General features: G+C 40.6%; 4 protein-coding genes across 6 annotated transcripts; 1 reads left to right on the top strand and 3 right to left on the bottom strand.

Moving 5' to 3' along the window:
- The first annotated feature begins 11 nt into the window (after positions 1-11).
- LOC106740948 (transcriptional repressor protein YY1-like) lies at positions 12-4,562 on the top strand. The gene is made up of 3 exons (XM_014612443.1): positions 12-591; positions 1,682-2,237; positions 2,471-4,562. Exons 1-3 carry the CDS (start codon positions 105-107, stop codon positions 2,583-2,585), a joined length of 1,158 nt encoding a protein of 385 aa, XP_014467929.1. The 5' UTR covers positions 12-104; the 3' UTR covers positions 2,586-4,562.
- On the bottom strand, positions 4,218-6,293 carry LOC106740950 (splicing factor U2af 38 kDa subunit-like). Its single transcript, XM_014612447.1, has 5 exons — positions 6,111-6,293; positions 5,940-6,027; positions 5,724-5,790; positions 5,348-5,636; positions 4,218-5,233 (listed from the first exon to the last, which is right to left on the bottom strand). Exons 1-5 carry the CDS (start codon positions 6,152-6,154, stop codon positions 4,999-5,001), a joined length of 723 nt encoding a protein of 240 aa, XP_014467933.1. The 5' UTR covers positions 6,155-6,293; the 3' UTR covers positions 4,218-4,998.
- A 503-nt stretch (positions 6,294-6,796) lies between these two features.
- On the bottom strand, positions 6,797-19,791 carry LOC106740973 (cyclin-G2). Of its 3 annotated transcripts, XM_014612506.1 has the most exons (8): positions 15,734-16,386; positions 12,405-12,549; positions 12,039-12,292; positions 11,265-11,681; positions 10,824-11,069; positions 10,380-10,588; positions 10,204-10,274; positions 6,797-10,066 (listed from the first exon to the last, which is right to left on the bottom strand). In XM_014612506.1, the coding sequence occupies exons 3-7, from the start codon at positions 12,159-12,161 to the stop codon at positions 10,229-10,231; spliced, it is 1,041 nt and encodes a 346-aa protein (XP_014467992.1). In that variant the 5' UTR covers positions 12,162-12,292; positions 12,405-12,549; positions 15,734-16,386; the 3' UTR covers positions 6,797-10,066; positions 10,204-10,228. The 3 variants fall into 3 exon arrangements, with proteins under 3 accessions (XP_014467992.1, XP_014467989.1, XP_014467991.1); XM_014612503.1 differs by lacking the exons at positions 12,405-12,549; positions 15,734-16,386 and adding an exon at positions 19,615-19,791; XM_014612505.1 differs by lacking the exon at positions 12,405-12,549.
- A 311-nt stretch (positions 19,792-20,102) lies between these two features.
- On the bottom strand, positions 20,103-21,684 carry LOC106740967 (putative glutathione-specific gamma-glutamylcyclotransferase 2). The gene is made up of 2 exons (XM_014612495.1): positions 21,340-21,684; positions 20,103-21,098 (listed from the first exon to the last, which is right to left on the bottom strand). The coding sequence occupies exons 1-2, from the start codon at positions 21,472-21,474 to the stop codon at positions 20,544-20,546; spliced, it is 690 nt and encodes a 229-aa protein (XP_014467981.1). The 5' UTR covers positions 21,475-21,684; the 3' UTR covers positions 20,103-20,543.
- Positions 21,685-21,732: the final 48 nt, after the last annotated feature.

Below are 21,732 nucleotides of genomic sequence, written 5' to 3'. Positions count from 1 at the left end.
GCTCGGAGCGACGGTAGCGCTCAGCTGATCACATGACGGGGTCACATGGGGCAGACGCTCGCCACCCCGCGGCTGTGTGCGGACGACCATCTTGATTCCTTAACATGGCGTCGTCGGAGATTAATATGGCGTCCTCGGACATAATAACCGAAGTGGAGATTCAACCGGATATCCAGGAGGTGGAGATAGAAGCGATCCCGGTGGAGATACCGTGCGAGACGGTGGAGACGACGATCGAGGGCGAGGACGGGCAGCCGATGATAGCGCTACAACCGCTACCGGAGCCAGGCCGTGAGGAAATCATACTGCAGACGCAGGAGGAGATCGTTGGTACGGACCCGCTCAGCGTGTACGATCAGATCCCGGTGCCGGAGAACGACATTTATGTGGAGTCCAGTCCGGGGCCGTCCCGCAAGGCCGCCAAGAAGGCGCGCAAAAGCGGCGGCACGCGCTTCCGCACGTCTGACCACGCGATCTTCGGCGAGATGGCCACCGAGACCAAGGCTAGGAAGTGGGAGCAGAAGCAAGTACAGATCAAGACACTCGAAGGAGAATTCTCGGTGACGATGTGGGCATCCGGCACAGATGACGGTGAGTCTCCGGCGTGAGAGCTGTCTTCCCGCCTGTTCAGTCGCTCGACCGCTCCGTTCACAGTCATTCCTGCATACTTCTCGTCGTCGTTATACACCGCACGCACACACACGGGCGGGTACGCACTTCCGGTGCGATGCCCTGATCGATACAGCGTCGCGTGTCGCGCGCGCGATCCTCTCTCGTGGAAAATCGACCACGGCGGGCCGGATCGGCGTGCCGACCGGCTTGACAGGCCGCGTTGTTTGTTTTGATCGCGTGAACGCCATTACGCTGGCCACGGGGGCAGCCATATTTTGAAAATGGCTTCTTTTACGTGGCTGATCGCCCGCCCGTCACTCCGAGCAATGGCGACGGACGAACGAGCGGCGATCTCACGCCCGCGTCGGACGACTCGACGTCCGCTGGCACTGTCGAAGTCGTCGTTCCCGCGGCATTTTGTCGTTGATGAATTCACTTTTCGAGAGCAAGCCCGCGGCATCTCGACAAGAAAGATGCTGTGGATTGCAATGAGTCGGAGAACATCAGAGAAAGAGAGAGAGGAAGTCGAAGCGGAGCATTGTGAAAGCAACGCTTTGGCTTCTGACGTCATTCTGCTCTATGCTGCTTCACGAGTATGTGTGTATATATATATACAGGGTGTACTAATCCAAAACACGTTGATGGTATGTTATTTATCAGAATAAGGCTGTAATATTTTAAGATTTTGCGAAATATTTATATGTAGTAATATAAAAGTGCATTTTCTCTAAATACAAAATTTAAATAATAGGAATTGTGTAATATGTAGGAATTGTAAAATACATTTCAAATATTTACCCATTAAAATAGGATATAAATGTTCTCTCAGACTTTTGGAATTTATAATAATTCAAAGAAAAACTTGATATATTTGCATTTATAAAAAAAAAACAAAAGTTCTGACAAATTCGCAAGCAACAGTAATTGTGTTAAAGTTACATAGCAAGGTTCGAACACAAAATTTGCAAGAATAGCCTTATTCTCAGATAACTGTCTCACAATTACCCAAACTTAATTTAAGGAGAGGAAATATTCCATCACAAAACCTGATACAGTGACTTTATTTCAGATGAGGGCTCGAATCCGGAACCAGATCCAGATTATACGGAATACATGAGCGGCAAGTCCAATGCCAAGTTCAGTCACTCCGGTAGTTCTGTATCCGATGGGATGCCCGGGTTGGATCTGTCGGATCCAAAACAGCTGGCGGAATTTGCACGCCCCGGCCATAAGCTGAAGGTGCGCAAACCACCGGCCATGGATGGTATAGAACGTACTATCGCTTGTCCGCACAAAGGTTGCACAAAAATGTTCCGAGATAACAGCGCAATGCGCAAACATCTACATACCCATGGGCCCCGTGTGCATGTCTGCGCAGAGTGTGGTAAGGCCTTCGTTGAAAGTTCCAAACTCAAAAGGCATCAGTTGGTGCATACGGGCGAGAAGCCTTTTCAGTGTACGTTCGAGGGCTGTGGCAAGAGGTTCAGCCTAGACTTCAACCTACGTACTCACGTTAGAATTCATACCGGCGATCGGCCGTACGTTTGCCCATTTGACGGATGCAGCAAAAAGTTCGCGCAGTCGACAAACCTCAAGTCACACATATTGACGCACGCCAAGGCTAAGTAAGTCGCTCATTTTCCGATCGCTAACTAAACTAAAACTGGGAGCAGATTAAGCGTTCATAAGAACAAGGAAGAAAACGTTACCACATGTAAAAACAATGAAATTCTGAATAGGAAAGGTTTCATTTTATGTCAATGTAAAAAAGAAAAATGTAACATTGAAAACATGTATCGAGTAAACTATTGTCGAGTATATCACAATTAAATAATTCAATCGTATCGTACGATTTCAGGTCACGAAACGCGATTGGAAGACAAGTGCAACAGATCCAACTTCAACAGCCTCAGTTTGTCCAAGTTGAAGTTGCGGATGTGGACAATCAACAGTTTATTGTCTACGCCGATTAGCCCCCCTAAACATTGATCTCGCGTATCCAGTTACTGAATCCAATTATACCGCAATCATTAATTATTAATCCAAACCATGTAAATATTTTCACAATGTGGTAAGTGACATGCGGGCATGAATGGGAAACAGAGGAGGAGGTGCAGGACGATAAGAACGATGCAAAAGGAGGAGAAAAAGAAGAAGAGACAAATGACGAGGAGAATAAAAAGCAAGAAAGAAAGAGGTTACTAAAGCTATAAACCGTTTTAAGAAGACGAGTTAATTAATCGAATAATACCTCTGTGCTTAGATTCAAAATATTTGAAACATCAGGACTATACTGTCGCAAGGAAGGAAATAAAGTTAAGTTACACGGGTAAAAAAAGAAAAAAAAGAAAAAACATAGCGTACTTTTTAAGATAAAGATAGCAAGCTAGACTGTGTGGCGCACTGCTCAATCTCGTGTCGTGTGAATAAAGAAAAAAAAAGAACGAACGAAGTCTAGTGTGCTCGTGTAACAAACACACATACACCTACACACGTGCATACACTCACACTCGACTGTATATATTTATAAGTAAAAGTAAAATATTGTATACAGTATATTTTGGAGAAATTCAAATGAGAATAAACCACAGAGATACGTCTCTTTTTTTTCCGTCGGATTCAATTGTATCATCTTAGTAACATTTGATGACTTTTACACTGTAATATTATAGAAATTTGTTAATAGTTATTTAAAAAAAAGAAAAAAGATGAAAGAATTTGAACATAATACGAATATGATTATTGTTATGGCGTCAATGTCCGAAGATGACACGTAATGCGACTCATTATGTAGCAATTCGTGAATTATCATCTAATTCAGGAATAATTTTTTTTACTTTGCGATGGAACCTAAAAAACGACTATAACTTATAAAAAAGAAAAAGTGACAGTACGTTAGAAATATAGAGATGTAATGTTACATCCATATTTGAGGAAATATCGTACGTAATTTACATATGCGTCGATATCAAACGATTTAATGATACTTCGAAATTTCAACTAAAAGAAGCAATATCTATATAGATATATGTTATAATAACGATTACTGCGTGCATCTCTTTCTCTCTCTCTCTTTCTCTTTCATTCATATGCGTATCATTATTATTTGCATATCATTAATTTCATACGCGCAGCATTGACGTACACATTTAACTATTGGATTCGACCGCAGTTGTGTATACTGACTCGTGATTTGTAAATTAGGAACGCAAAAATTTTGAATAATTTATTTAAATCCTATAAAATGTATGATTCTTTCGTGAAACAGTTTTATTTAACCACTTACATTCGTGTGACGTATGGCTGTAATCTGTCAACGATATTCACATGTACAACCTATTATCTTTTTATAAAATGAAAGAAAAGCAAGAGAAAGGAATTTGTTTCTTTTTAATTATTTAAGCGTTTACACGCTAGCTCGACACGCTCCTTATTGCTCAGAAATTTTCATTTTTATTCATTTGTTCCCTTTCAACATATTTTTCATTGATATAATTGTTCTTTTTTTCTTACGCGACTACGATACGTACAATTTTAAGTACGTCCTGATGTATATCGGCGCCTAATATATTGACCAGACTATGTTTTAGTGAACATTCATGAAGAAAAGCTGAAGTAATTATATTCGATAAAGTGATTTCGTTACGACATAATTTTTACTTTATACAAGAATTAGAACATCTCTGAAAGTTTGGAGGAAGGAAATATTACTATTATCTACATTCTGAAAGAAAGTAACTCAATATCGATAAGATACGATTAAAATTACTCTCCTCACCGAAGAACACAACGAGTGTAATCTTCAGAATGCATATATATACGTAGACCTTTCGCCATATACATATAAACATATAACGCTGCGTACGCATCGATTTTCACGATATATTTAAGTTCGATCGTTTATATGAGAATTAAATGCGAAAAACGAAATATATATATTTCTATACTTACACATTTTATTTATTTCCGTCATTTGGTCGTACATACAAGGAATATGCATATTGTTTAATTATTTATGTACTTTTTATTTCACCCAAAAATGGTTATATTAATTATTTCATCATTGCAACGTAAAATTCGACGCATACTACTTACATCAATATTCAGCAAACGATTGAAATTAAATAATGTAAGAAATATTTTTATACAATTTATATATATATATATATATATAATTTTTTTTTACCAACTTGTAAATGTACTCATTTCCAAGAAACTGAGAGTGAATTGTTTGGATTAACTAATAACTGTTACTAAAAACTGCTGATTTGTATCAATTACGTGCATACATTCACAAAACTAACGTATATCCCATAGTTAAATGAGACAATGTGGCTCAAATCAGAATCTCGCAGTGGACACTCATATAAACGCACTTTTCGATAATTAGTATCTTCCGGACCTACCATCTCTACCTTTGTCGTCTCTCTTTCGACGATCCTTGGATCTTGATCGTCTATCGCGTGATCGTGATCTGCGTTTACGATCGCGACCACGTGATCGTGAACGGGACCTTGATCGGCCTCTGCCGCCTTTCTTGCGACTGTACAAATAACGACGCAGCTCACGCGAAATAGGTTTCAGATGCATGAAGTTACAAAATCCAGATCGTGTGCATTCACTAAAAATAAACAATGGAAAACTTGAGGAATTCCCCCTTCTTTGTAGCAAACAATGGAAAACTTGAGGAATTCCCCCTTCTTTGTAGCAAACAAATGGAAAGTTTGTATGTTACCCCATCTCATATTGTCGGCAGCAAGCCTCTCTGAAGTCTGTGACTGGAGATAGTTCGGCATAAACTGGACGACCGCCGAACCAACGGTTATTCAAGTCGTTCACAGCTCTTTCCGCATCTTCTTCTCTTCGAAACTTGATGTATACGTTGCCGACCAAATGATCTCCCAGATTGTCGCATACATTCATCTCTTCGATTTCTCCATACTTATCCTCACATTCAACAAAAACATCTTCAAAGAAGTTGTCATAATGTTCTTGCATCTCTTCGTCAGATACATTTGCGACCACTGTGAAAAGGTAATTTACGTGATTACTCCAAATATTAATAATCATAAATTGAGTTACAATTATATAGAAATGTGATTAAAACTTACAGTGAGAACCATCTGCACTCTTGGCAGAATTCTGAGGATTTACATACAAATTTTGAAGCAGACATGTCTACAAAATAAAATTATAAACTCTTAAATACACAATATAATATACGGTCGAATTATAGTGACTTAATTCCCTGTAATTCCATTGAATCTAGATCAGACTAGGTTATGTTAGGTTAAAGCGTCCTAATTATTACGAAGATCTACACGTACCTGACTAAATGTAGGTTTGTTGTGAATTCGTGAACATCTGTCACCGTGTCGGCAAGCACCGATTTTGAAGTAGAAGGAGCAATTTACCCTAAAAATATAAGAAAAGACCTCAAGAATGTTCGGTACACTTCTCCATGTTGTCCATAAATCGTTAACACAGTTTCTCCTTACTTGTCTTTCTCGGTTCCGAAAATTGATGCTAAATATTCCGCCATAATCTACGTTTCGATGTTTGCAATACTAAATTGTTTTAGCGTTAACCTTTTCAAAATTGTAAAAACTATCGAAACTCACATCGCAAAGCAACACGCATCATAGCGCAGCATCATATGCAGCTAGATAACAAAATGGCGACTACATCTATTAACGAAGCGCCACACACTTTACCGACGAAAGTTGGAACTTTCATGAGTACTCAATTGATAAGCATTGCAAACAAGATTCGTAATTATTGATAAAAATATACAATTTAACCCTCTAACGGTAAGGTAGATTTTCAACATATCCAAGAAAGTAGAGTTGAATCCGAACCCATGCTTTGTTTCATTTTTCATGGAATCAATGTGGAATCAATCCAAAATGGATAAAAGTAGTAAATAAGAACATGAAACATTTCTTAAAGAGAGAAATAGTGCACGCTGGAAGATAAATGAACCGTGGGGTCGCATCCGACTCCAACTTTACCGTTAGATGGTTAATATTGCAAACAAATATGCAATTTAAATTAAAAATTGACAAAATATCGTTTTTATGTTATTATACGGATATAATAAAAGATAAAAATATACACACATATATATATATATGGAGATGATTGTCATAAAAATCGATGAGAAATATTGGTCGCTCGTTACAAATATCCTTCTATAATTTTATTATAAACGGACTTTGTGCATTACAAATTCGATTTTCATCATGATATAAAGTAACAGCACATACGCGAGGCGCAGTTTCCTCTTTCTCTTCTTACACGTCTTCGCCGTTTCTTTTAAATACAATAAATTATGATTTCTCATATTATAAACGATTCTCTTCGTCTCTCTCTGCGTGATTATCATCACTTTAGTCCCTAGTTTTCCAATATCGCAGAAGAAACCATTTGAAAATCCTAAAGTAGCGTCAGCTCATTTGGTTACCCTACTTATCGTAAACGTTTTATATAAATATACGTAATTATAATCTGAGTATTGAGAAAATTACAAAGTAAAGTTGTACTAAAATTTAAATCACTTTCGGAATTCATTTGCTTTCCTTTGCCTTTATCTTTTGGGATCGATCGATGGTTAAGAGTCTTTTGCTCTTTTTGTACACAGTCTACACAATTAGAGTTGCGTGAGATACAGATAAAAAGCACCTGTATTCACTTTCGTTTACACGATGATTATTATACGATGAGAGGAGAGAGTGAATGATATTTTGCGGTACATGATATCTCGTAGACGTACAATACAATATGATTATCGATTCATCTAGTATCATATCAACAGTAATGCGATAACGTGAATCTTATCAAATACCGTATTACAGAGTTTGACCATTCAAAACATTCCATCGACCATATGAATACGCGCTACATTGAACATGAACCGGAAAAATACTAAGGGAGAAATAAATTAAAGTTACGAGACAAATACCGTTTTCCGGAAAGACAAACATCTCGCGTGTAGCAATTCGTAAAATGCAAATGTACTGTTGCACATCTCTTGCGTGTTTTTTATGTTAAAACTACTTCTACGCAAAGAAACGTGGCATTTATAATCATCGTTGATATTATAACGAATTTTGCGATGAGCAGTTATAGTCTATTATGTAAATACATTAGAAAATGATACATGATTATAGTAAAAAAAAAATAATAAATAATAAAATGGAATTAAAATAGTATTTCAAACACGTATAGCATATAATACTGACGAGCAAAGATTTGTGCTCTTTGAAATAATTGAGGAAAATAGTTACTTGGATAAAAAGTGATACATCGAAAATAATATTAGCATAAAATAACTCTCTTCTTTCGCCATGGAAAGAAGAGGACACTTTGTACGATGCTACAGTTCGTTCAAAACGCACAGTGTTAGAGGACTCGAGCTCTTCGTGTCTCGCTCCAGCAGTCTCATCAATATGAATGGCTACACTGCAATTGCAAAAAAGTTGTCTCTCCCCATCTTCTCCGCCAGGCATCAGTTTCGTCTCGAGACACGTAATTTCGTTTTTATACGAATGCATTACATTCTCGTTACGAATTCGTTAAGAGCATCTCTTGGCTCGTTTTTAATTTGCTCAAAAATACTCGTGGTGCCTGATGCATCATTAAAAAAAAAAAATACAGAGAATGATACATAGAGAGAAAGAGAAAGAAACTGGAAAAAAAAGACAGAAAGCTTCGTGGAGTAAATTTGCTCGGTGTATTGATAAGGTTGTCACGGGACAAAAAGAAAATGTATTTCCACAGATCATAATCAGATGAAAGTACGGTACGACTTATGACTAGCGTGAACTGGCTAAGATCGAAAAAAAAAAACCATTCAAACGGTAGCTGCTTTTTTTCTTTTGTCTTGCTTCATTAAAAATCAAACGATCCTCGATATATCGTTACGATATTGTTTAATATGTGATACAAGTCGGCACGCGTGAAAGAAATAAATATAAAAATACGAATAAAAGATCTGAAGACATTTAACATACTTTAGCTTTCTTTTTTTTATCGAGCAGAGGCTGCTCGCGAACAACGCGTCGTTTGACGACGCATGTGTTCTTTCACACACACATCTCTTATATTAATCACACAACTCGCATCTTGCTTTTCGAGATAGTGAGAATCACACTATCGAATAAATGGCGATAGATCAGAGCATTTTCATCGCGTGCGTTCCCTTGACACTCTCTCGCGCTGTGAGCAAGTTACCATTTATTGTGACGCAAGTCTAGATGCGATATAATCGTAACCTTCAAGATCGGTAATGAAAATTTCATTTATTACCGCGACCTAAGTCCCAGAGTGTGCGAGACAATTTCAGATTACAGATTCGAGTGACAACAAAGACAAGAAACAAGTGATGCGAATCATATATAAAAGAAAGCAAGATAGCTTTTCCGAAATAAATTCGCATTATCTCTCCTTTTTTATGCATGGAGTTCTACAGCGAAATTCGCCTCAAACACTCCGAGTTACATGCTTGGATATCTCGAAACTTTTTAAATGAATTTCGTCTCATCATCTCATTCGTCACTTATCTCAAACGTGTGTATCAAGAAATTCGCTCGGTGTAACATCCAACCTGCGTATTTACCACGTCGGCCACTTCGCTAGATGGTAGCTAGGATGGTGCGATGATAGAAGATAAGTGCATATTCTTTGAGAACTCATTGAGAAAACATTATCTTCTCACTTTTCTTTCTTCCTTTTTTCCTCTTTTGACGAAGCTAACAAACGCAAGTTAACGCATTTAGCAACTCTCGTGTGTATATATTCAACCCACTTATCTTTATAATATATATATTTTTTTAACTGTTTTTCCATTATACGTCTCTCAACACTTTCGCAATGTTTCTTTTTATTCATATTTCTTCTTTTATATTTTTTTTCTCGTTTAACGCATTTTGCAAATATATAGATATATATATGTATATATATATATATATACCTTCAGCTGTGTTAGTTATACTACTAGGTACGCTAACTATAATGGACATTGTATCACATTAATTTCAATGTTTCTCGATTGATGAACTCAACAGCTGATTCTTCCGTTTCTCACAGCGCTTATCTTCCCTCTTCCCATTTACCAGCATATTCGATCTTACCGCCGGAACGGAGTTTAAATCTTGTCTCTTTTATAAAATATTAGAAGGTACGCGAGAATACTTCAAAATATGTGCATGCGTTTGTATGATACGATGAAAACGTGAGCTGAGATTAACACAGTGAGATAATGGACTTACATTTCACCAGTATGTACATCTCAGCGGGCGACACAAACGAAATATCTGAGATAAATCAATTATGCGTGATGTGTGAATCGATGTTTGTACTCTCAAGCCAAACTTTGATCTTTGTACTGGAGTAGAAAACGAATCTTGGTTTTGCTCGCTGTATCAGATGGACATTCAACTGCTAGTGCCGCGTCCTGAAAGCAAAACGAAGGGTGAGCACATCATTCTAAAGAAAAAGTGTGCGAGAGTTCATTAGATCCTGTGAAATAAATCCTCTCGGTTAAAAATATTCAATATTCATAAAATGATTCGTACGAAGCTGCGATCATACCTCAGAATAATAACGGTGTCACAGATTAACGTCTCTTGTTCCCATGACGTCGAGTAAACTTTCGGCTTTTCCTTTAAAAAAAAAAAAAAGAAAAAAGAAGTATAAGATTTCATGTTACACAATTGTAGATATAATTCAAATCTTTTTAATGATGATAATTGAGTAATAGCAAATACCTGATTCTGCTCGGAGAAGGAACCGGAGCATGTTCCGCGATGGCCGGCAGAACGGATGTTAATTTATCAGTCGGGCGTAAAACGCGTGCCGTGCGCGATGACAGTCTCCAGACTAGCCTCTGCCTGTGCGGTGTTTGCTCTTGAGCGTTATACTTGCTCAGTATAGCGTCCACCGCTTCGTAAGTAGAAAAGAAACTCTCATCTGAGATCTAAACAACGAAATAAACGTGAGATACGAGCAGTGATCGAATAAACAATTTAAACGCGATTATAATGAATTTATACATTTATGCGTATAAATCTTTTACTAAGGATAACAATTAACAATGACATGTCTGAGCAATAAATTACGGCGGTTAAAGTATTTTACTTTATGCGCGCACGTATGTGTGAGTTAAAAATAACTTGAAAAATTAACGACGGAAAGACATCATCGACGATTACTTTACATATCTTCTTGAGCTCCGCGGCAAACTGCACGAGTCGTACTATCTGATCCTGCGTGGCGGATGAACTGTGCGAGGATGAAGTGTCGATCGGCGCCGCGGTGGTGTCCGCGTTCGCATCCAATCGCTTAACTGCGGCGTCCAAATAAGTGCAGAGCAGCACCAAAGCCACTTCGGAAGGCCTGAGACTCGCACAATTACCGTCGCAAACAACCATTTCCAAACGGAGGAGCAGCTCGAATTCCTGAAAATGACGACGGTTGTAAACACGCGGTTCGAGCGACGCTGCGAAAACTGAGCGTGACCAATTTTATGCTCGCATTCTATGCATACTAGAAGATCAAACAAATTAAATCGGCATTAGCAAAGATGTTTTTCTAAGACGTATTTCTGTCCCCGGGGAGGTAGTCAAGTCTGACAAACATTCGACAGGACTTACCGTGACAATGCTGGCATATATGTCACCGACACCCAGCTGCGACGCCACCGTGTGGAACATGTCGTTGAACAGATGCAGGAAGGTCAACGTGGTGGTGGGCTGAGTTCCGGGCGCCCATTCCAGTTTGTTCTGTATCAGTTCCGACATGCGCTTCAGATCGCCGCCGGTGCACTTACACTGGGAGATAGAGACCAGGTGATCGGCATCTAGAGACTGCGCCATTTGGACGGCGGCAATGTGAAATGCGGACACGCTGATACAAGCCATGTGCTTCGGTTTCGCCTTCATCTTGCTTAAAAAGCGATCCATCAGATTGATGGCCATGAAGAACACGTCCGATGATAAGTCGTACCACACTTTCAGACATCTTAACACGTGAGCGGATCCGTCTCGGGCGCCGATGGTTATCTCATCATTCTGTAACGTGTAAACACCGCTTAGTCATTAAATGACTATCAAACGCTATTAATAAGTGGGTAAATATAGCGGGGCTCTGTTAAAACTGTCCCTAATAAAGCCCCCCGAATTAAGAGTACCCTACTGAAAAGGAAAAAATATCTCATCAAGTTAATTATTGATGTTACAGGCAACCAAATATTTTAAACATCTTGTTAAATTTGGTCTCGTCTAAAGTCATATATAGTAACATTACAGGTAGCAGAATTTGAAGCGTCTAATGAAGTCGTTTCACTGAAATTTCTTGAAATTTCAAGGTAATTTCTTCCGCTAAGAGGGGCTTAGAGTGTCGAGCACAGAAGGGACTCCGTCCCTTACCTGCGTCGTAGTAGGTAATTGATGGAGGTTGGGCTGGTATTTAACCTCCAGCAACAGGGCCTCATGCAGTTGTTCGAGCAGCGGGTGGATTGCATCCGGTACAGGCAAGCCCGATGTGTCCATTCCTGCAGTGTGTGACACCAACAGCTAACTACAACAACGGCCCAGCTATAACCTGACCACTAGGAGATGTGTAGTGTGGCTGATGAGAAGGAGTCACACAACAAGAATGGCGCAGCTGGCTAGCCTTGTATCTGTAAACAGCGAGAACCTCACTTGAGGCAACTTTCGCGCGTCCGCAAACACCGCTGGATGTCTCCACTACAAGAGATTATACGTTGCCAACAAGTGGCATTGTTCCCTCACCTCAGAGTATTGTGTCTACAGGGAATGTCTGACGACTCTCAAACGTACATTTAACTCGTTTAATATCGTGACGGTCATCGATGACTAGCACAGCTACGGCGTTACCGCGTCTCATTAGTTGCGTACAAGATATAATTAAATGTGTCTGAAAGAAGTAATCTGTACGGTCATTAGAAAGCCGATGAAACGAGATAAGAAAAAAACATATACGTCTCGAGAATTTGCACTCTTTTACCTTATCTTTAATAATTTTATCGCATCAGTTGAGCTTCTGTGCAACCAATGGAAAGAAACGCGGCAATTAACGCGCTAATGAGCGAAATCTCGGGAAGACATCTCGTTAAGTCAGCGCGGCATTCGACGCGTTAATTGCATTTATCGCGTGATATTTAAAAGCCGCCGGACCGGTGTTCGCAATTTTCCGGTTCTCTACCGCTAGATATCACACTTCCGGGGCAACAAAACGGTCCTTTAACGACAGGCCGTAAAGCGTTTCGATTAGCCAGGCGGAACCGCCACAAGAGCAGTAATAACAACGTTTATTAAAAGCGAGTCCCGCCTGCACATGGCACGCACAGCGATTTGACATCATGCGCGGAGATCTCCGCCGCTCACGCCCACGTCACTGAAATAGCCGAGTCACGCGTGACCGGACTCGCAATTATGCAAGGCCGGCGCCTTTTTATTCTTACTAACGGTTTTTTTTTTTTCAGCACGCTCAGTGACGGCCGATAGAAACGAAACGCTACGTGCTCGCGCACACGCGTGGCCCGTATTGCACCAGAAAACCTGTTTCAAGGATGCGCGCTATCCTGATGTGCTCCGAAGAGACGCAACAAAACGCGAGGATGAAGACGATCGAAGTACAACGAGAAAGGGAGGGGTAAGAGGAAGAGAGCGAAAGGGGGGGGAAACAAGAAAGGGAATCGGCATCACGGCCGAAATTAAAGCGCGCTTTCGAAAGCGAGAGGACGAAGGCTAACGTCGCAAAAAATATTCGCAGGATATTCGCGGATGAATAAACACGGCTAAGAGACATGCGATCGAGTCGGAGAGGGTTACACGTACCCACTGATAAAACCAAAAGCCGTAGCCTTCGGAGTGAAGTTTAAATTTTATACGACGCTTGGAAAATGGCGATTGGACATGCTCCGTCACATTCACCCTTCCCTCACTCGACTTTCGCGCGGTCTGACGATAAATCGAGCAAATGCTGTCGTTTTACAAATAACCGCTTTGAGCGAAAATAAAGTTGCATCGAAAGTTAACACGTCACCTGTCCGGCTGGTCATTAGTGCATTTAGCCGCGGTGACGATATCGAGTTATAAATGTCAATTGCGTAAAAAAAGGCACATAAAAGCGGCCGGACTTGTTATGATCGACACAGTAATAAAAGATAACGTGCATGTTTCCGAACGAAGGCGAGTCATTTCCGAAACGAGCGGAGCCAACACGTCAATCGGTCAATTTGACGTCACGACGGCGATAAGCGCATCCGCTCGAAGGAAAGGTGAGACAGCGGTATTTGCGTCCAAATTGTCACACCGTCCGACAGCAGATCGAAAACAAAGATAGACGCGACATCAAATCGGTAAACAAGAGCACAACAGCAAAAACAAATTGAAACCTCGCACGTCAAACGGAATCGTCAAATATCACTTCTTATCTGATATCACGGTAGACGTCAATGCTTGTGTGCGCACGTGCGGCTTTGAAAGTTCCGTTTAAAAAGACAAAAAATATCATGAATTTATTAAGCTTGATTCAAAATATCGATGTTTTCCTCCGTTGTTTTTAAACGAAATAACAGCGAGAGATTAACTACACGAAGAATTTCTTCAAGTACCGAGATTGATTAACTCGAACTCCGACGCAAGTTTGCCGTGAAAAAGTACGCGATTTGACTTTGGATAAAAACCACGAAAAGGCGACTTTCGGCCGACCGAACCGGATTGAATGCCTTACCAATCCAGATCGTCAATCGTTGAAGTAATTTGTTCGTCAATTAAGTTTCAAACGGTGGCAATAAGGTCGGACATTATGCACTCCAACGACGTTCTCAGACCACTAAGACGGGTCAAGAAGATTAGGACACTCGTGACCACCTTTCGTCAGGCATCTGACGCAACAAATTACCGTGGTTGTAAAGAATCGGTTCTACGAAACGCTACGTGACGCTGTTAAGCCAATTCACGCGTTCCGAAGTAGGCCGAAAAATATTTTCTCAGCACCATCGCGCGTTCTTCGATTCGCGAGACTGTTTTCACCAAGCGTGTGCACGTTCTGACGCAACACCGGGCTATCTTCTCTCGGAAAGATGCACGACGCAAAATTTACGCAGGCGTCATCGGTTCCCGTAATAACATCTCGGAAAAAGGAAATACATATATTGCAAAATACATACGTTGATAAGAATGCGAAACGCATAATGATACGTGAAAACTCACAAACGCAACGCAATTAACATTTTCGTTACAAAATATTACAAAGACGAGAGATCCACTTGAATTCTTACACTAATCTTGCTTATCCGTTTATCCGACACCTACTCGTGTTTTGACCTTAGCAACTTAGCGTCGGCGTTATTATTGAAAAAAGAGACTCTCACGCGAGAAATACATCGGAGGAAGTGTTTTATCCAGTACATCAGGTGTGTCATCACGATCTATCGTGATTCGATCTCCCAGTTTCGAGACTTTGGAGCAAACCGAACGTTCTCGGCCGGGAGAAACGCGAACACGAGAATGCTACGAAAATGGTCAGTAAAAAGACCGTGGGGAAAAAAAAAAAACTCGCTAGCGCACCTTCGTACGTTATCACGAATCCTGTGGTCACGCGTTCGCCAAAGTATCTCTCTATATCCAATCATGGAGAGTTGGAGTGATAAATTCCAGATGGAGTGAGTCACATCGAACTATATGATCCGGAACGATTCCTCTTCCTCTTTCGGAACAAATGAAAATCGTCGAGCAAGCTAGCTGGTATTGGTCGATGGGAAAAATTGCAAAGGACAAACCTTCCGGATTAACGTCCACTGCGAAAAACTCAGCGATCTCACGAATCAAGGCGAAGTCGTTATCTCCGACGATCGAGCGTTTAGGCGAGATCTCGTGCGCGCGATCCCCCATGTAAAGATAAAACCAACACCACACACACGGCGTGTCTCGCACAATATGTTTTCCCACGCGAAAACGGAATAATAAGAGCCGAGCTGACGCAATTAAAACGCGGGCTCGTCGGCGTAAAAGCGGCGGCGCTAACGACGCAGTAACATTTTTCGCGATTCGTTCCCCAAGAGAGCGCGTAAATGCGAGAGTAAACTACTTACGTGTTGGGAAAGAGGGGAAGAGAAAACAGCCGTGTTGCATATATCACAGAAGTACGCGGTCTCTCGTCCGTTTCGAACAAAGACTGTTTTGTGTGTGTGTGTGTCGTTGATTAAGGCACCGACGACAAGTTCTCGGCTGATGTAACAAGCGAGAACTGTCAAAATCACGAGCGCCCGTTGCGGATGGCACTTTCGCGCACTGACATAGACTGTTGATCGTTTGAGCGCAAGTAAAAAGGGATACCCGCGTTGTTTACAAGTACGTTGCTTTCCTAGATCCTACGTCAGTCTCAAGGGTTACGTTTGATCACTCGGTTCCTTTCTATTCTTCCTCAAGGAACGTCCGTCGAGTTTTATATAGCTCGATGTGTGTGTGTGTGTGATAACGTTGGCACTCCCGGGGGTTACGCACTCGGTGGGAATGCTCTTTGTCGCGGTTGACTGTGTATGTGTGTATATATGTACGTGTGCGCCGCGCATCAATTTAACGGATGCGCTCCGTCGTCGAATTAACTTTTTTCTTTGGCTCCGCGCGAGATCAAAACAGTGCCCGTTGTTGTTAGGTCGGATTTCAGCAAAGAGCAACGCGCGGACGCGAAACCGAACGACCCACCTGCCGAATTGTGACTGATCCGAGACTTCGCGAAATACGTCGTTTATAGTATGGTCGACGCGAGCAACGGCCGCTGTTCCGGAAGCGGCCGAGCGCGCGCGAAGCCGCCCGAACCTACCAGGGACGAGAATCGTGAACGGGTGTCCCGCGCTCACGCGAGGTTAGAACGTGCGTTTCATTCGTGGAATCCACTGGATGTTTCTGGAGCAGTCGCAGAACGAGAATTGCCCGAACGAGCGAACTTGCGTCATGCGCAAAGTTTAATTTCATTAATCGTCTCGATTGATAGCCTCGGGGCTTAAGTAACACGTGTTACCGCGAATTAGCGTTTAATTGTATCGGCTCGTTTCATTGGCACTCCATTGGCCGCATGACCGAGTTTTCACATTGCAATTAATTATACTTGATGCGTATCTTAATGAGACGCTGTTGTATCGTAGTACAGGTCACCGTTGTGACCTTCACAGTATTTAATATGTTGTTGCTCATCGACTGATCACGTCGATACAAAGAAGGCGTCAATACGAGCTCCACTAGTTTCAATTTAAATCTTCTACCGATTAGAATGCCTCAGTCGGAGCCACTATTGACGCGCTTTCCATAAGGATAAATCGTTTAAAGTGATAATAAAATAGAATGAAACAAGACAACTCAATAATACGTACGTTAATAGGCCTCCATTTTGAATATACCATGACGAATCGTAATGGTTTCACCATAGACCGCGAAATGATAGATAACACAATCGATTACTCGAATCGTGACTAAATGCTATGGTTATGGCGATTGTAGCCTTAATATTAATCATGGGTCAGAGATCAACCTATAGTTTAGGTCGTAGTTAGTGTCACACCTTCCGCAATCGACTCCGAACGTCGATGAAATTTCTTTATCGTGTTGGGCAAACACGGATCATTCATGAAATACGTGACATTTTGAAACATGTAATTCAATGACATGTGCGGGAGGGAAAGAGGAAAGGGACGCGATACTCAAAGCTTGTATCTCTCCTGTCGCGGATAAAACGGCTATCTAGAATATTCCAGAATGTATGCGTTGTAGGAGAGAAACGATGCCGCTATATACGAGCTTTGTAACAATTGTAAAGAAAAAAGTTGTAAAGAAAAAAAATGTGTGGAAATAAAACATATAAAATATAATAAAACTGATATGCCATGTGCAATTTAATTTTGCGATCAGTTTTGTTTTTTTCTGCAAACGTTTTCGTAGTAAACGCAAATTTTTATCGTCGCGACGTGCGCGCATTACATCACGCGAATATTTCATTCGCTTTGCCCAAATAAAGTACTTGTGTCGTTTAAGGTTAAAGGTTACGTCATCATCGTATGCATCGCAAGAGTTCAACGCACCCGCGCGGGCCAACATAAATGTTTATCGATCTTCGCATGTTACACATGTTGGAAAGACGTAATACGCGCTGCGACCAAATAACGACGGTGACTATCGACCCCGGTATAGATTCGAAAATTATTTCCCGTTGAAGTAATTTATATCGGCTCGCATTTCGCAACGGCTCATAATGCGCGTACGATAATATATGCCGTGAAGATAATTTCACAGTCTGACGTACTTATAAATTTTAATATTTATTATTAATATTAATATACAAACATGTAACAACGTTCATGCAGCATCGTGCAGCGAAAAATTGACTCGTGCACATTTCAAACAGCGATAAAATTAGCCGGAATAAGACAGAAATTCTCATTGAAAATAGCAAAGCGTCAATTGTACGGCGAAATAGCACGATAATCGTGCTAATAATAGTTACATGTAATAATCAAGTAACCTGGATGTATGTAATGCATAATAGTTATATAACGATAAAATATAATTAGAAAACTAAGAGAGAAGACATGCAAGATGATCGTTGACACTGTGACACCGTTACGATGGTTCGTTTCACAATTATCGGGGAAGGATGATTATAAATTGCATTATGGAAACGAGACTCGCGCGATTCACACTTTATAAGCAGGAGCTAGAGTTGTGTTGTCCATGGATGCACATAAATATCGTTGAATTCAGCGTCAATCGAGACGTAGTGATCTTCATGTTTGAGAGGGGAAGCACGAAAATTAATGGCAAAAATAACAAGTTGGAAAAAGACAAGTTTTGTCACGTCCTCGAGTGATATTTTTAACTCGATGCCAGTCATCGTATGTGGATCGTATGTTTACGCGGGCCGATTATTCGTTCTCCTCCCTTCTTTTTCTCCTCGTCCTTCGACCCATTCCCTTCCCTTCCCCTCTCGCTACTTCTTTCTCACTCACTCTTTCGCGCGTTCTCGCTCTCTCTTTCTTGCTCGCTCACGAATTTCAAACTGCGTCGCGGAAGTATAACAGATCTACTGATTACACTTTCTGCGTTTAATTTTCTTGTTCCTAGACATGACCGTTCCGTTTTCCTACATAGTGCGTTTGAAGATTTAACGTCAAAGCAAGGAGAATAAAAGTTGATCAAGATAAAATAATGTATGACAAAATGTTCAATGTTTATTTTGAAATTATGATATTGGCCCATTATATAGGGATACTAACATGCACTTTGTTTCTTCAACGTCTCCGAGCTTCTCATTTTCAAGTGCAGGAGGTACATAGATTGGGCTGTTGGAACGAGTAGTTCCATTGTTATGGCATTTGTTTCTGCGTTCTTCTCGTTGTTATTATTGTCGTTTGCTCCATTAAAGTTAGGGTCGATTTTCTAACTAATTAAGGTTCTCTTGCTATAGATTGAGATTTTCGACGTTTTATTGAAATTGATATTACTTCCGTATGTTTTCATGACATTTAGCACGAATCTAAATGAGTAAACTCTGACTTGGCTGTTTATTCAAACGATTACATCGTACACGAAGAGCTAAATAGAAAACGCAGCAACAGTTTATGTAATATAATTGCCTAAGTACAATGACCCGCGTAGACTTAACCTCGTAAACGTTAAAATAAACACAAATTAAACGCTCGTCTATGGCTGATGGAATTCGATTGAAGTCAAGGACACTTTAAAAGCCAATCGTTTGAGCCGTATTTAATCAGCTTTTTCACGTTAAAAGCGAAATAAATATCTGTCAAAACATGGGAGAAAAAGATAAATAGCGTAAGGAAGTGCAGAAAGTGTAGCTCAATAAGACTCAAGTCAACCGAACAAAACGTCCAAGAGACATTTCTGAGAGTAACGTTTTTTCCGATTAATCGCCATTTTGATGAATTGACGAAACGCGGAAAAATTGACGACGAAAACTCACCCGGATGCGTCCGAAACGCCTTCACCTTAGCGAATCACCCAATCTTGGCCCTGTATCTTGATCGTCGGTCCGGGAGGAAAAACAGAACCACGTAGGAACTACATGGACTGACAATTGGTCGAATAAGAAATGGCCTCCTCCTTTCTCCCTCCCCAACTCCTGTTATTGCGCCGATTCAGCTGATCATTGCAGTCGTATGCGCACGCGCGTCCAAAAGTAGTTCCTACTGGCGGCAACTTCAAATCTGCCAACAAAATCGTATGCATCTCGGAAAATTTTATACTCTAATACAAACGTTTGTAAAAATTATATTATACCGGATTATTATAATTATAATAAACTATCGCTTGAGATAATTGCAAATTTGAAAAGCAATAAATTATATATATTAAAAGTAATTGTAGAAATGTATAATTTTATCTCTGTCGTCCAAGTATTAATGCGAGAGATACGATTTTTATCAAGCCGCAGTGTAATAAGAATTACGGTTACCTTATACGAAAATATGTTTTATTTCATTGATAAATAAGATAATTTATTTTTCGTCGTTGGTTGTTAGAAATGTGTTTTCTTAGCTTCTCTCTTTAATGGAGAAATTTTTCTGTTATTGCATTGAACAGTGCAAAAGATATTTTGTCTTTTCATCTGCATGCCAATTGCATCAACAATCTTGATTAAGTAACATTAATTGAAGCTACGTTTAAACTTGTGCTAAAATTAGTCTACAGTGGTTTGGTACGTATAGACCTAATTATACATAATCTTTATAATCATACATATGACATTATGATATGTATGATACCTATAATCATATATAATCTAGACGGAGAGGAACGAAGGAAGGAAAGAATAAATAAATTAATCATCATTAGCACCGACCGATGATGCAATTGGTTCCTAACGTCGCATTTTCCTACATTTGAATACACCTATTGTATGCTTGTATGATTACATGGAAATTGATCCAACTCCAGTGACTCGTTCTCCCTTTCCTTTTCCAACTGCTTGACAATCTTTTCAAGGGCAAACAGATGCTCGTCCTGTACGCCAGGTGCTATTGCACGCATGGCGGATGCCAATTTATAAAGATATTCCGTGTTAGAGCCGCTGATACCACGCGAAACAAGTATGTGTCTCGCGATGATGTCTATGTTTTCCGTACCGGCGTAGTTCGGATTCTCTTCGTCACCTATGTATATAGTGAGGTAGAACGATGCTTCTTCCGTAGTGGTCGATAAAGAAGCCGACAAGAGACTTGTCTTCGATGGATCATTCGAGGAGACATCAGCATTCGAGCTACTTTGGATATACTTAGATGGATTGCAAGGATAGAAAAGGACGGTTTTCTTTTCGTAGCCACCTTTTTCCCGAAAATCCAAATGATTCACCACGTTGTCTATGTTCTCAGAGGATATCTTGTACGCGAGTCCCCATACTTCATCCTCGGAACTTGTAGAGGCGAGCAACGTCACCACGCGTCCAGGCTAAAAGGGTAAACGTTATATTTGACAGGAAGAGAGAAAATAATTAATAGTTTATAAGTGCGTTCTTCCTCGAGCATAATCAGTCCTTACATAGCAGTAATACGCTGCGTAAGCAAGATAGAGGAGATAAACTATAGATGCGTGACCTTTAAAATGTGAACATTACGAAATCTTCAAGCATATTGTGATCATGAAGAAGACCGACTCGAGACAAGCCTGCATTCTGATTGAGAAAACCTACCCTATTAGGCACTCCTCTATGATCAGGACTTTTTTGATAGAAACGCCTGACATATCCCTTGATGTGACCGACCAGCTTCTTCTCGTATGGAAAGTCCGCTTTCCATATCAGGGAACCATAACCAAACACCCACATACTCTCTCGTTCGAGCGAAGCTCGTCGTGGAATTTCACCGTTATCGACAACGTGAGTGACCGATTATGTTGCGTGTAAATGTATATTCCGCCTATTGTCTCCGATAAGATCGTCTACCGATGCCACGGCATAATTTACAGGAAGATCCACTCCAAAATTATAACCCATGTTACGTCTGACACATCCGTTCAGCCGAGAGAACATAACCTCCTCTCGGTCGAACGCACGTGATGTGTTTACGCGGAGCAAAAATAACGC

Source organism: Dinoponera quadriceps, unplaced genomic scaffold (genome assembly GCF_001313825.1).
Source record: "Dinoponera quadriceps isolate SergipeBrazil2010 unplaced genomic scaffold, ASM131382v1 scaffold397, whole genome shotgun sequence".
NCBI lineage: Eukaryota > Metazoa > Arthropoda > Insecta > Hymenoptera > Formicidae > Dinoponera > Dinoponera quadriceps.
This window is presented reverse-complemented; position numbering and strand designations above follow the sequence as displayed.